The sequence below is a fragment of the Lepidochelys olivacea genome, assembly GCF_965140295.1.
Source record: "Lepidochelys olivacea isolate rLepOli2 genome assembly, chromosome: 10".
NCBI classification, from domain to species: Eukaryota; Metazoa; Chordata; order Testudines; family Cheloniidae; genus Lepidochelys; species Lepidochelys olivacea.
In genome coordinates, this window is record NC_140420.1 from 1,795,431 (window position 1) to 1,810,853 (window position 15,423).

Consider the following 15,423-nt stretch of genomic DNA (forward strand, 5'->3'; position numbering starts at 1 on the left):
GAAGGAGAGAACTGGCAGCAGAGATGTGGTGTCAGACCAGGTTCAGGAAAGGGTTTGAGCAAGGAAGGGAGGCCAACCCAGAAATGGCAGTGAGACCCCAAAGGGAGAAGTTAGTCCGTGGCCAAGGTGGAGCGAAGTGGAGAAAGGGGAAAAACAGGGAGTATCGCAGATATGAAGAAGGGGCAGGTTTATGGGGTGAATCCGAACCACATGCCTTGGGTAGCAGGCACCAACCCCTCACCTCTGAAGAAAGCTCATACAACCAAGATGCATGGTAATAAATTTATTGTATTTTATTACATTTTCCCACTTTTTCCACTTAATTCCAATTCCTTGTATTCAAAACTCTTCTTTCTGAAAGAAAATGATCTTTTAACATAAAAATATAAATTCTGCATATTAAAAGTGCATACACCTCGAATAATAAAACATACAAATAAATAATAAAAGGCATCACAGTCTCATGCACTTGTCCTCAAATAATTTAAAAGTTTTTATGGTACAATGTTCAACCCCAAGTAAAGACAGCCTGCTTTCCAGATTACTGTACAGTTCAAAAACATTAAAATACAGAAGAGTATCAAAGGTAGGGTGATCCCCACTGCCCAGTGTCAGCGTACAGTGATATGACATGCAGCTTTTAGAACTGTAGATATTCCAGTGTAAAATCTGAAATTTGGTGACCAGAAGAGAAACTGCATTTGTAATGGGACTTAAAATTCAATTTTAACCAATGGTGAGGCACAGCTGGTGAGCAAACCTGTATACTCTGAAGGCCAAGTGTTCTAGCCATGTGTAGCCTATATCCCCTGGTGTTTAATACTACCCAAGGCTGTATAGCACCTAGAAACATTTCCATATTGCATTGCACAAATGCTGCATCCTAACACAAGCTTTCTTGAAAAGGGTTTGTGCTGCAGGACCTTAAGAGTGGAATAGAATGTATGTTTGCACCTAGTTTTAATCTGTGCCATTTAAATACTATTTGCAGGTATACTGGATGTTAGTGGCTTTTTAAAAAACCCCGCTAAGCTTTGAAAAACCAGAAAGATACTGTAGGAATCTTCATTTTACCTTTGTTCTGCAAAATAAAGCTCCCAGTGGTAACAAACGCTTTATGGTGCTTTTATTAAGAAAACCATGTAGTACTTTCATCTCACCACAGATTAAAACTAAATTTTAGTTGCCTCCACAGATAACATGAGATACTGCCAAATTATTTCAGAGTCGTAGGCAAATGACAGCAAAGATAAAGAGGATTACAGTAAAATGATTTGGAATGTCATTTCAAAACAAACGTTCTTTATAACTGCTGTTGAGCTGAGAAAAAAGGGTCCTGGAACAGATGCCACAAAGAAATGGAGGCAGTAAGGATGTCCTAGATGTGACCAGTGACTGACTGGATTGTTGGCGATGGAAAAGATGTCTCTATAAGAGGGAATATCTCCTATCGGGGTCACACTCAGTTTTCCAGAAAAATTATAAACACATTTCATTGTGGCTCTTCAGTTTTCCGTACTAAAAATGCCTAATCCCTCAAGAAGTCTTGAAACCCACCTTTGAATTAAGAGGGCACAGTCTCTTAGACCAGCTGTTCTCAACCTCCTAGGGCACCGGTACCAAGCTAAGACCTCAGCCAACCCCATGATGCTCCCATTAGGCCGTGCATGCTCTACCAACCATGGAGTCTGCACTCACACAGGACTGAGGCTTGGTGGTCATAGCCTGGGGTACACAATGGATTGTAGACAGCCAGTGAACAGCAGGGCCTAGGACAAAAGCTTATCATTCAGGGAGGAACCTAAGATCCCAGTCACCAAAGCCTGCTGTGCCAACGTAGGCAACATGCCAATGGCTGGTAACCACTCCTTGAGAGACTGAAATTCTAAAAAAGCTCTTTTAGACTGTCAACACTGCTACGGGTGACCTCCTTGTCTCACAGCATGATGTACAGAATGGGTCATTAAAACCATATAGAAAGTGGCAGGCTACATACAGAACATAACAGAGTCAGGCTATTCCGGTTAAAAATCTATAAAAAAACAGTTTGTTCTCATTTCAACACTTCAGATTCCTTTCTGACTTTACTCTACACTGCAGTCTTGTCAGTAATCCAAAATTCTGCAAAGGAAAGAGAATCAAAGATGTGCAAATAAAGCAAGAAACTAGATACATGCTCCTCTCTGGTGCTTGATACTTTCTGTGCTGACATGCAGCTGCACTGGGACTCAAAACCAGAGCCCCAGAGTCTACCTAGTAGCTTGTGATACTGACAGTGCAATCTCTAGTTTATCTTTAATGCTTGCATAGTTAATAAGTGCATGCAGTCAGGAAACAGCAAGAATTGCCATGCAAAAATGGTCTTCATTTCTTAGGAAGAATAGTTGGTCATGCTCAAATTTCTGTTGTGACAAGGAGACAGCTCTGCGTGTAGAGACTGGGGAACTTGCAGTGGGCCAAATGGACTGTAATTAAACTGGTAGTTTTCTATCTAAAGCATGTGGTTTTTGACTTAGCCATACAGATCGCGTAGAGTTTTAGAGTTAAAAGTTTGTACATCCATCCAAAGTGAGCCACCTATCACACTTACAAAGAATTGTAGGCACCAGTTTGTCTATCAAATGCAAGTAACACAAAGTACAAGGTGCCTCTATAAATACACTTCATTTAAAATGTACTTATAGTTAACATACTTCTAAATACTACCCATAAAACCTTGCCCAGAAGGGTGAAAATAATTTCTTCAGATGGCTCTAGGAAGAATCTAGCTACGGAATGAAGGCTCAGCTCTTCCGCAATCAGAAGGCAAGACATCCGGATTACAAGCGAGTAACTAGAGACATTTGAATCTCCACAATTTAAGAAATAAATTCATTCACACCAGGCCCACCCAGAGATGGTTATAACCATCTATTAAGCCCTTCAAGATGACTAACTCTCTCCCGTCTCCTCTGAGGATTGTGTGGCTCTGCTGGAAGTTCAAAGACAGAGCTAACACTGGAATTCCCTACTCAAAGAACTCTCACATCTAGTAACTTTCTCTTCCAGTTTACCAGTCTCTGATCTTACAGGATTCTCACCTGTGAGCTAAACAAGCTGGAGACCAGACTCGACCCCACTAAAGGCTACACTGGCAATTCAACAGAGGCCCAAAGGCTGTACCTGACTAATAAAATGGAGCAGGATTACAGCCACTTGTCTTTACTTCAGAGCTGCAGGCATGAAGACTACAGGACCCAGCATACAAACCCATGAGATCAGAATGGCATCCTGGGTCCTGCCATCTCCCCAGGTTGCATCTCCTCCACATTAGGTATGAGCTGCTCTGGGAGCCAAAGCTAAATTAAGTTACTGTAAACCAGGTACAGGTAACTGCTTCAGGGCAGTCCAAGACCTTTAAAGGACTAAGACATAAACCCCTGCCAGACCTGGCTTTTAGGACTTGCAAAACTCACAGCCAAAGGGACCCCGTACTGGGGTTACCCCTAATTTAGGATTGCTCTGTTGTGTTAGACAACAGCACACACCAACTGCTTCCCCTTCCTCTCATCTTGCAGGAAGGAGAAAAAGTGGATTGATGGGGAAGTGAGGGAAAGAGATTGAGATGTCCCTCCTCCCCAAATCATCTCCTCAGTGGGAAGCCTCCAAAATCATGCAGATGGCCCTAGAAAAATCTACTCCCCATAACTGGTTCAATTAGGGCTAGCAGGACAGATGCTTGGCTTAGATTCATATTCAAGGTGGTTCTTTTCTGGTCAAGCATCACATATCCCCAGAATTTCACATTCTATTTGATATCAACAGAACCCAAGGGCAGAGGATGCAGAGAAAAGCAGCGAACGACCATCACACTTTCCAGACAGTTTTGTGTTCGGGTTTCATCTGTCCATAAAGATACAGCTCCAGTTCTAGTTACTGGTAAGAGTCATGGCCATCATATTTTACTCACTTTGCCCAAAGTTGTGCACTTTATGAGACCAGCAACAGAAAACCACCGCCCTATATAAACTGAAGTGATTTGCTGTATGGCTCAGCCTGCCTAGTCAAAAATATACTGCAGCAAAAATAGATATGAAGTGCAGGCAGTCTGCCACAGGAGAACAGCACGTCACTCACTCAGAGATTTCGTTATTATACTCTTCCCTAGAGATGAAAATTAATGGGAAGACGGCAATATTCTAAAAACTTCAGATGGGCGGGATTGACCAGTCGTATGTGTCCTGTGTATCATAGGTCCTGTTTTCAAAGGCGCAGATACCAACTCGCATTGGACAGTTTGCAGAAGAGGAGAGGATTTTGGAGCTAGTAGGAATTCCCAAGAGGGATTATTCGCAGACCCCAGAGAAAGATGGGAGTTACCTACCAGAACGGGGCAGTTTGGCTGTTTTTGATCTTAACTATTAGAATATTTGGCAACAATAAACTTCTTGTTCCCATTTTGGCGCTGCAGCTTCTGGTCTGTAGAGCAGACTCACCACATGGTGCTGGCGCACTGGGTTAGCACTGGTCTACAGCACAGTCAGTCTCAAGACGCTGCTGCAAATTTGCTTCAATAGGCAGTGAACACAAGCAGTAAAGCTACCACTTGGAACCCCTAAATCCACTGTCAGCTGTACGTAATACAGGACTTGCACAATGAATGAGTGCACAAGAGGGGAAAGCTATTCCATAAGGTCACTTTGCACAATGCCACCTCACTAGAAAGTGCATCAAACTAGGCCCAGCCTATAGTGAGATGTCGGACCATGTTAGCACTGCCTACTGGAAAGGTGTTTCTGCTAGAAGAGCTGTCGCAACAAAGGAGCTAACATGGTTTGCGCTCTCAAGACGACAAAGCCTTAAACTAATGCTTCAATATCAGAAATTTTAGGTAGAAATTTACGACTAGAGGAATATGCCCAGTAACTCCTGCCTGTTTAGGAAACAGGGTACAAGAAACAAAACAATCCAGCTTCACAAATTAAAATAAATTTTCCATGCTTCTCTCCCCCTTTTTGCTCCATTAAGTGTGCTATAGGAACAGGAATGAATGGAGTCTATGGCCATGTTTGGCTTTTAAAACATAATCCACGACATGGAAAGTCAGGTAGAGTACAGAGAAGTGTTACAGGCTAGAGCGCTGCTTCTGGGTATCAAGAATGCTTGTCCTGCAGAGCACATGGTCTGGACTGGATGGTGTGGGTTACACTGCACATGGGTTCGTATTCACAGGTTACACAGAGCTTTGTGGTATGCACAATCACGTATGAGGCCGTATATGCAAGTCTTGTGTATTACCAAGATGAAGCTACCCTGAAAGTAAATTTCTCAACAGCTTGTTGCAGATGAACTAAGTGTAAGTGATCAAAGAGCAGCCACAATCAGTGACCTGTGAGCAACTTGCCCAAGAGGTTCAAGAGAGGAGATTGAACTGGATATTTAACAATAACTATTTGTTCCAGGGTCATTTGTTATTGTAATACTGAGCATGAAAGGTTAATAAATAGGTCTGTCCACACACTAAGCTCACAGAGCCAGAAGTGTTCATGTGACAGGCAAAGAATTAATGTACATAATAATGTAAACTGGAGATGATTTGTGCACACAGTACAACCTGGCTATTATACACCACTTATCACAAAACACAATTCCATACATGAAGGACAGTTTGTTGTTTTCTTAAAATGAGAATGCAATTCATCATCATCATCATCATCTCATGAAATAAAAAAAGACAATGCCACATGTGTGTCAAAGGACTTGAGGGAAGAGAAGCCACCTTTCAAAGAGAAAGTGTGTGCAAAGATGTTGCCGATGTAGTGTTTTAACCCTGACAGAATTTCCCAAAGGACAAGAAACCAGACTTGTAAGACATTGTTGCAGCTGGACTCATCAGCAAGCATTAGAAACGTAGAATGAAGAGAAGAATGTGGGACTACACTATTAGTCCAAATACAACCCCGCAGCATTGTGGCCTGGCCACACAGAGATGCGTTGAAACACACTCGGAAAATGCAAAAAGGCAGCAGAGAACATGTGGTTATCTATTGACTTCTCCAGCAGATAGAGAGATGCCACTACAATGAAGCCTCTGAGCATGTGTGTGAGAAAATGCTTCTCAGGGGTTTAACGATAAGGGTCCTACCAGCATCACTATTATTCAAGACTCAGAATTCCAGCTGTCTTTCTAGGCATTGTAATAATCTTTCACCATGGACATTTCACAGCTAATGGCTGGCAACTGACTAGTCATTTTCTCTGTTGCTTAGGTAACACTTCAAAGGAAGCTAGAGCAGACAGTGGAGTCTCCAGATATGCAACAACAAAAAATTAAGCCTGTTGGAATGAAAATATGAACCCTGTTCTGCACACACATACATGGGAGTACCTTTTGGATCTGTCCGGTCACTAATGCTAACCCTCCTATACTGGCTGAGTATATACCTGAGAAACAACATTAGTGTTGAGATATTGCCCTTTAAAAAGCTTCAAAAATGGGGGACTGGGGAGAGCACAAAGAAGCAGCAGTCTCTCTTTTCACAGTTCCCTTAGCATCTTCTGCAGCCAAGAACCAGGCCACACATCAACACAGACGGAGCCTGCTTAGACTAAAACCAATGGAATATTAGTTCACAGTTCTATAAAGCACGCTAGTTACAGTATAATGGAGTCACAGGTTTCAAACCTGGTGTCTGAAGAAAGTTGTTGCATTTTTCTATAAAGAGACTGTACAAGTGCTATGGGACAGTTGTGTTTATATTCTATGACTCCAGCTGGACTTCACTTGGTATCAATGCTGGCCAGCTGTGGCTATTTGGTTTGATGGCAGAATCAAAAGGCGCTTTACCAATTTGCAGTTAAGTTCTCCTCAAACACACATTAGGCACATAAACAAAGAAACAACAAGAACTCAGCATAAATTAGCTCTCAGCAGGAGAAAGAAAAACACCTGGATTGCAGCATCTCACTGAGGTTTCGGAGAAGGCCGTGCAGACATGTGCATGCTGGAAGGTAACTTTTTCAATGACTTGTCAGCAGCCTGTTTGTCACTGGAAGGAGACTGCGCTCCGGGGTCTAGCTGGGAAGACTTGGATTTGCGGCTGGACAGCAGAGAATGTTTGCTGGATGTGGCATCTTTTGGGACAAGCTTCTCTTTCACAGCAACCTTGGTGTTTGCATGAGAGGATGGTGGGAGGCTGCTCTTCTCTGACTTGTCTTCTGCCACATTTTTACTGCCTGGCTTGGAGGAGCCACCTGCAGTCTTTTTTGAAAGCATTGTCGTCTTCCCCAGATCAGCTGACCGTCGGGTCTCCTTCTGCCTCAGGGCTGATTTGAAGAAAGACAGCCCTTTATCTTCCGACTTACTGTCCCTCTTTAAACCTGAACGCATACTGATGCTTGGGGACCTCAGGCTGGCCATAGAGGAGCTCCGCACATGCTTGCTATCCATTGCTCTGCTCTCACTTCTAGGCTGGCTTATCCGAGGAGAGCTAGTTCTTGAGCTAGAATTGACACTGGTCTTATCCGAACCAAGGCTTACCTTGGAGCCCTCCCTGCTGAGGCTTCGGTCTGAAGTCCTGCTCTTCCCAGCAGAGGGCCCCCGTGTCACTGAGCCCGAAGTAGTTTTCTTGGCAGCTGTGGAGGATGGGGAAGAAACTGACTTGTGTTTCTGTTGAGCCCATGACAAAGCAGTTTCCTGGAGTTTGGCACCAGATTCCTTTCTAGCCTGGCCGGAAGCAGGAGATGCATGTCGCCCATTAGTCCTGGAAGAATCTGTCTTGCTTCTGGAACGGGAAATCTTCTGAGAGGTCTTTAAAGGAGGGGCAGAGGCAGAAGAAGGGTGAGAAATTGGGGATTCTTGGCTAGACAAGACTGTCCTTCCTTTCCTCAAACTTTTATCTGGCTCAGAAATGCCTTTGGAGCTGGGAGCTTTCTTCAGGGTGCCATCTGCCTTCTCGGAGAGCAGCCCTGTCCCACTGGGGGCTTTCACCTCTTTGACTGGAGAGCTCTCTACAGAGTCACTCTGATCCACAAAAGCAATTTGATTGTTGTTATCAAAAGGGTCCAGAGCCAGATGGCTCCTGTCTGCTTGCACCGAGCTTTTCCCATACGGGTCCATGAAAGCAGAATTCGATTTCCTTGCAGTAGATTCCTCTCTGAATAACCCTTCCATGACAGCCAGAGGGGCTCTGCCCACAGTCCTATGTTCTTGCCTCCTGCTGCTGTCGCTTGATTCTGGGTAACTGCTGGAGAGATTCCTTAGGCTGCCAAAGCAGGAGGTGGACACTTTATCATCAGCAGCCTCCCCGATCTTCTCCAGTGTCGAGGCAGAAGCGCGCACAGGGGAGTCTCCAGGGAAGCGTGAAGGAGAGTTGGAGCGCATCTGCAGCTTTGCAGACAGCGACCAGGATGGCCGGACGCCATTTTCATTTACTGCCAGAGGGCTGGTGACAGAGGATCTAGAAGACAAGCTCTGACGCTGGACACTTCTTACAAAGGGTCGAGTTGAGAACCCCCCTGCAGGGGAAGAGAGCAACACTTACTTTTGTAACTCAGAAAGCTAAGCCAGCAGCACATAGAGAAATCCTGGAGAAGCAGGGTGCAGCCAGCAGCTATTGGGGTATTTGTAAAGGTGAATCTGCTAGCACTCTCTTTCCTGGGGAAATGAGAAGATTGCACCCCATGCGTGCTTTGAGCATGGCAACACAACACCAGCAGTTCTCATACTGTGGGTCAGGACCCCAAAGTGGGTAATGACCCCATTTTAATGGGGTTGCCACGGCTGGCTTAGACTTGCTGGGCCTCAGAGCCGAAGCCCAAGCCCCACCACCCGGGGCCGAAGCTGAAACCTGAGGCTTTAGCCCTGGGCGGTGGGGCTCAGGTTACAGGACCCTGCCTGGGGCTGAAGCCCTTGGTCTTTGGCTTTGGCACCCCCAGGACAGCAGAGCTCGAGTGGGCTCAGGCTTAAGCCCGCCTTCTGGGGCCATGTAGGAATTTTGTTTTCAGAAGAGGGTTGTGGTGCGATGAAGTTTGAAAACCCCTGCTCTACACTAAACTCACGTGGAGTGTCAGCCTGATATTGCTCCCTACAAACATGGAAGAACTTAATTCTCAAAAAAACAAAAAACGTTTTCTAGAGGGGCTGGGCACACGCTGTGGTTTCCCCCTTACATTTTCTTCCTCTAAAAGGCCCCCTATGCTGGTTCCCACACTCCCAAAAAGGGCAGCCCATCAGTGCCACTCAGTCTCCTAGCACTTCTTGATCCACTGTCTGTTGCTCCCAGAGGCTGGGGACACTGCCTGCCTGCCTCCCGAGCTCACCCTGCTCAGCTTAGGGAGCCCACTCCCAGGGCTGTGTGCATTCTGCTGCTATCCGAGGAGAGAGTCTGTATTGAGAGGAAACACTGGATCCACAGACCGGTTTTGATTTTATAACCCCCTGCCCACACTGTGTGCCGGAACGCTCACCATCATCTTCACTCCGTTCACCAGTCAGCTCAACTGATTCCGAAAGCGAGGCCAGAGACGTGCGTCGTGAAGAAGCTGCTGAGGCGATGCTGGGCTGTTTGCTGCCAGGAAGCCGGCTCACCCAGTGTTCACACAGAGAAGAGCTTGTAGAGCCTGCAGAGGGGTCAGGGCACTGAGATCAGACCAGCAGCATGTGGCCAATTACAGATCACACCCCCCCACCAAGGCACTGATTGATCACAACCAAATTACATTCCTACCATTAGGATTCAACTCTAACCCCCAGAAACCAGCGCTGTGCCTACATGACTGCAATGTTCTGACTAGCTGAAGCAATAAATCCACATTCACGTCCCATGGTTTGGCCCATAAAGAGAAACTCTTCCTCCAGCAGCATGTGAACTGCAGCAAGAGAGCCACTAGAGCCGAATGCAGCCCAGGCTGCCACTCAGACCCACGGCAGTGATCCTGACCCTGTCCCAACACCCCTGTGCCTTCGCTTCTATCCAACCCCACCATGGATGGAGTCACTCCCTTCAGTTGACTGACTGGCTGCATTTGGTTGACTTAGTGAATTAAGTGAGATTCTACCAATGACAGACCAGGTTATATTTATACCATATCATTGTAATTGGATGAACAAACTAACTTCAGACTGGTTAGCTTTAAAAAAAAAAAAAAAAAAAAAAAAAAAAAAAAAAACCCATTTTAATAGAAGAATAATGTTCCGGCAATCTGACTGGCTGCTACATATACAAACATCCAAATCAAAATGGGCTCCAAGACTCACCTATTTACTCTTTCCCCTTCGCTTTCTCCCCTTCATATTCAACTTTCCCCTTACTATATTCTTCAACTCGCAGCCCTTTGGAGGTGATATCCCCCTCTAACCCTGCCCCACCCCAGTGCATGCACACGTACCATTTCCCTGGAGGAGATTTTTCTTCCTTTTGTGGGAAGGAGGGGAGAAAAAAAATCAGCCTCCCTTTGTGGCTATTAAGTCTCCTGAGATTTCTTTAAGGCCCTGCCCATATCACATCTTACCCATGATTTTGTAACCAGGCACAGCCACTTCAACCAGTTACGAACAACCCTTCAGTTTGTGGCCAGGGGGCAGGGATCAACAGTCCCCATCGGTACCTGGCCTGGGCCAGGGAAGCTAACGATCCAACCAGCAGCCCAAATCTGGTGATGAAACCTGGGTACAGGGCACCTGACGCACGGTGCACACACGTAGAAGTAGTTTGTTTGTAGGAGTGCATTCTGGGAAGAGGCTAAGCAGCCAGCCTACAGCAGGGAGAGCATGCCTGGAGAACATGCAGGTGGAGCTGCCCCAGGGACACATGGAGCTGTCCACGTGGACTGGCCTCCTATCAAAAGGGGACTGACCAAAGCCCTGTATACACAAGATCAGCGTGCCCCAGATAAAAAACAGAGCTGAACTGGATCCAGGAAGGAAGCCCCGTGCCTCTGGCAGGGTGAAGGGACAAAGCTGAGTGCAGTAACTGAACTGGAAGCTCCCTGGGCACGGACACTAGCCGGGTTGGTTACGGTTCCCTCTGCACCGAGGAGACCAGAGTCCGGCCATGCTAGTGCAATCTGGCCAGCAGCATTTTTATCTCTGGGGTACAAGTGCCTGTGCATTAGCTACAGGAGCGGGTCCCCCAGAGAACAGAGCCAGTGCAAGAGCAGCCGCGGAAGAATTTCCCAGCGTCTAGAAGAGGCCTCAGTGGGAGCAAACTCAGGCCAATGCTCTAGGACGGCCAGAGCTTGGGCTGTAAGCTCTTTGGGAGCCGTCTCTATTCCTGCCTGGTCAGCACAAGCTGAAATCGTCACTAAGAACGGGCAGCCACAAGGGCTAGCAGCACAGCTAGGGAGCTACGCCAGCTCCCTGACCACTCCCACAGCAGCCCTGTGCAGCAGGGGCTGACGAGGAGTGAGACTCAAGGCTGATCTGATCACTAAGCTAAAGCCCTTCCTTCAGTTCTATAAGGAAAGACCAGGTAAGTTCCTTGACCAAGCCAGCACAGCTTTACCTGCCACAGAGCTGTTAGCTGACCACGATGGGATCGTCGTGCGCCTCTGGTAGAAGAGGATATAAGCGGTCTGCTTGCAGACTTCATTTTCTGCCAGCTGCAGCACATCAGTATCATCAAAGCAGTACCACAAGCCATCTACAGAGTTCTTACAATATGCTGTGAGACAGAAGAGTGCGTTAGAGACCTCACAGCACCAGGCACCATTCACTTCATTCCTGCCAACCCAGCAGCCAAATCCACTGTATGACAAACTGCAAGCAATCTCTTCCGCTACCACAAGCTCAGTTAGACAAAGTGGAGAAGGATGGATCACAGATTTATTATCCTGGCTACCCATACTCTGAATGGCCAGCAGGAAACTTGCTGAAGACACCAGAGATGTGCATTGCCCACATGCCGGTGCCTACAGTTGCCCCATGCTGTCCAGAGAAGGGACCCCTGCTTTGGGGCAGCTCTATTTGTTTTATTGTTTGTTTGTGGCATTTTGCCTCTGTTGCTGTATTTTGTCTCTTAACTAAACCTATTCAGAACGATGCAGGACTATACCATCCAGAGAACACACACGGAAGGAATGGCATGTGTCTCATCACTGGGCTGGGAGTGCACAAGCACAGACATTGAAAGGTGTTAAATTCCTGTCTCTCGCCAGCTGTTCCTTAGAGCTACATAAGGCCACGCAAGTAGGGATCTGCTGGGATATGCACACACATAGCTGAAGCATCACCACATCACATATACAACACAAGCTCTGGTGGCAGGCGAGCACTGAACAGCATTTTGTAAGATGTAAGGAGGGTTAATTTGATCGTCCATTCTAAGGATTATGGCTTGTTAGCATTTTTATCTGCAAGAAAAGCAGTTAGGATGACTGGGAGAAACTAATTTTTGTCAGATTTGATTGTAGTTTTATCTAATGTGCAGCTCATTTCTAAAACCCTATTGGCACTCCAGACTCAGGCAAACTCCTGTCAGAGTCAAACAGGGCTCTAAGTACCTACCCAGCAGCCCTCATCATCATGTTCTCCAAGCACCTAGAGTTGGAGTCCGCTGTTTTACTGTGTTTCTAGAATTACTGGCACTAGAAGAAGCTGTGCACAGGCTGTTTGGTAGGACGTGTGAAGGGAGTTTGGGCCTACAGGGCATTGTTCCAGTTCCCTGTAAGCAGGTCACAAAAGGCCATAAAAACACACCTATAAAATTGGACACTAAGTGGCCCCTTATTAGCAGGCTCAGGGGGGCCAAGCTAGAATCCTGCACGTTTGGGAAGGCGGCATATCAGTGAGGCTACAGAGATCCACCCTGGAAAGTGCATCAGTCTAAAGCTGCAGAGCACTTGCCTGTATAGTGCCCTCCTTGCATAGTGCCGTGGTGATTGCACACAGCATACAGGTCATAGACATAGTCCTCGGGATCCCTTCCAAGTCCGTAGGGTCGTCTCCATGGGGACCAATGAGACGGCAGACTCCAGCTACTCTGACTACGTTTGACGACGTGAGGGGTCATATCCAAGCCGGTCAGAGGGAACTTGACCATGTTTTGAAGTTTCATTCTTCGGTCTCCTTCCTGTTTAAAAGGAAATGTGTGTTACAATGGCAGGGAGGATCCAGAGCTTGAGGAGAAGAGGAATGCATGATGCAGAAGCACAGTCACACCGTAAGGGACTTCTCTCTGCAGCTCCTCTCTCCAGAGGCTACTGAGCCACCAACACAGCAGCAAGAGAAACTAGAGCAAAGTTCCAAAGCCGAAAGCGGTTATGGCAGACAGAAGAACGCACAGGATGGCAGGCAATGCCGACATGTTCCGGTGTGCAGTAAATGCGGCTTTGAACCGCAGTGTCAGTTGTGTTTGGTTTGCACAAGAACCACAACTCCAGGTGTCAGTACAAGCCCATCTAGGATATTCATACTTCTAGTGAGCACAATTGGCCACTTGGGGGCAGTATTCCATTGCAATGCAGCCAAAAGGCAAAGGGCTAATCAACTGCCTAGCTTCAGAGGGTCAGTAGTTTGAAAGCCCATTTTTCAGTGTTCCTTTTGGAGTCTCCCACTTCATGCACCTGTTTCTTACCTGTCTAAACCTCTTTAGATGTATGATGAGAACATCAGGTAAAGTCCATAGGCTCAGTGTAATACTCCCCTGCTGCAGCTGCTTGCAATGGGGGCAGCGCCATGCATCATCTGGAGCAAGCTAAGAACAAGGAGCATTAGCAGCTGTTAGCTGGCAAACATCTCAATTAAACCATTTACCTACAGCCATTGCTCACTTATGCGCTCAGACCCAGTGCCTCCAGACACCGGCTCCAAATACCTTCACTGTCTGGCTGGCATGCTGGCCAACCGGGGCTTCCAGCAGCACAGAGGAGCTCCCCAAATTGATGGTGCATAATAAACATGGAGGGGATGGATGCAGGAGACACTTCAGCCAGTGCAGCTGTGCAAAGCACCTACTTCTACTTCCAAACACTCCCTTCCGTGTTCTCTCTCACTCACACTCTCACTCACACGTAATAAATGGACAGGTCTGGCAGTATGAGAAAGCCATTTTTTGCTGAGGGCGAGAACACTCTTGCCTACGGTCTTCATGGCTCAATGGATCACAGACAAATACACAGCTGAAGTCAGTCTGGCTCATCAGGGTATTAGTATTGTTAAAATAGGTATTGGAATTACAAGGATGTGTTTTGTGTTGAAAAACTTTATTGAATGCTTGTGAGCCGCTGCATTAATCTCACATATAACATCTGTATCCCATACTGTAAGGTAATATTTGAACATTTGTATTCTAAGCCTTTGCAACTGTGCAAATTACCAGACAGGAGAAACATTATTTATTGTCAGGTTTCAGAGTAACAGCCGTGTTAGTCTGTATTCGCAAAAAGAAAAGGAGTACTTGTGGCACCTTAGAGACTAACCAATTTATTTGAGCATAAGCTTTCGTGAGCGAAATGCTGGTCTCCCACAGAAGGGGTTCTATCCTGCTGGACAAGAAGGCCCATCAGCGCCAGATGGGCTAGAGTGAAATATCAAAGGACAAAAGACTGGTGTTTACTCTCCCCCCACATCCAATGAGGAAGAGTCTTGCAAGTGAATTCCTCCCATCAGCTCAGTTTGCAGCTCAAAGCAGAAGGGGACCATGGGTATAAAAGCCCCTAACAAGAAGGGACTGTATCTCTATGCTGTTTGGACTTGAGGGCAAGGCTTATTTGGCATAAGCAAAAGATCTGCCAGATTTAGCCCTAAAGGTCATATAAAGCTTATTTATCATAGAAGCTTTTATTATCTTTTAAAACTTAGACTAACTCATTTGTGAGTATCTATGTTCCTGCTTTAACCTTATAAAAAACTCTTGTATCCTTTTCCTACACAAATCTTTAGATAGTTTATTATAGGATGGGCTACAAGCGTGGTTTCTGGGGGGAGATCCAAAGTGCAAGTGACCTGGGATAAGTGACTGGTCCTTTGAGACTGGAGTGTCCTGAATATTGCTGTGATACTTGGTGTAAGGGATGTTCTAACATAAAAGTCAGTTTACCAGGGTGGCAAGACAGAATTGGGAGTATCCAAGGGGACTGTCTATGACTCTGTGATTAGGTGCCTGAGGAGTTTACACTTGCCAGTTGGTTGGTGAAATCTACGTACAGAGCTCACAGCCAGTCTGGGGTTGGTCCCTGGTTCCGAACACTCCGCCCTTAGGTTGGTACTCATGCTTCTGAGCCACCGCAGAGCAGCTTGACCTTAGTTTGGGGGCTACGCTGCTTTCTATGTGTACGTACAGCCCCTGCCCAAGAAATGGGGAACCCAATTTAACGTTCTGGACTGTGCCAGCCCGTTTCATGGACAGGCATGTAGATCACATGTGCATGCATGAAAGTGACATTTGCATGTTACCCTCCTTTACAGCCCCATGTTTATCATGTACAGAACATCCCTCCCAGAAG

General features: G+C 46.3%; 1 protein-coding gene across 2 annotated transcripts in view; it reads right to left on the minus strand.

Moving 5' to 3' along the window:
• Nucleotides 1-305: 305 nt before the first annotated feature.
• USP31 (ubiquitin specific peptidase 31) overlaps nt 306-15,423 on the minus strand; it is a 63,912-nt gene continuing 48,794 nt past the window's right edge. The window contains exons 12-16 of one of the 2 annotated variants that reach the window (XM_084641784.1): nt 13,554-13,673; nt 12,824-13,049; nt 11,484-11,642; nt 9,448-9,600; nt 306-8,496 (exon numbers count right to left, since the gene is read on the minus strand). In XM_084641784.1, coding sequence (XP_084497910.1) covers nt 6,944-8,496; nt 9,448-9,600; nt 11,484-11,642; nt 12,824-13,049; nt 13,554-13,673 — 2,211 coding nt within the window. In that variant the 3' untranslated portion in view covers nt 306-6,943. The remainder of the gene's footprint in view (nt 8,497-9,447; nt 9,601-11,483; nt 11,643-12,823; nt 13,050-13,553; nt 13,674-15,423) is intronic. The other variant, XM_084641785.1, reaches the window with a different exon arrangement.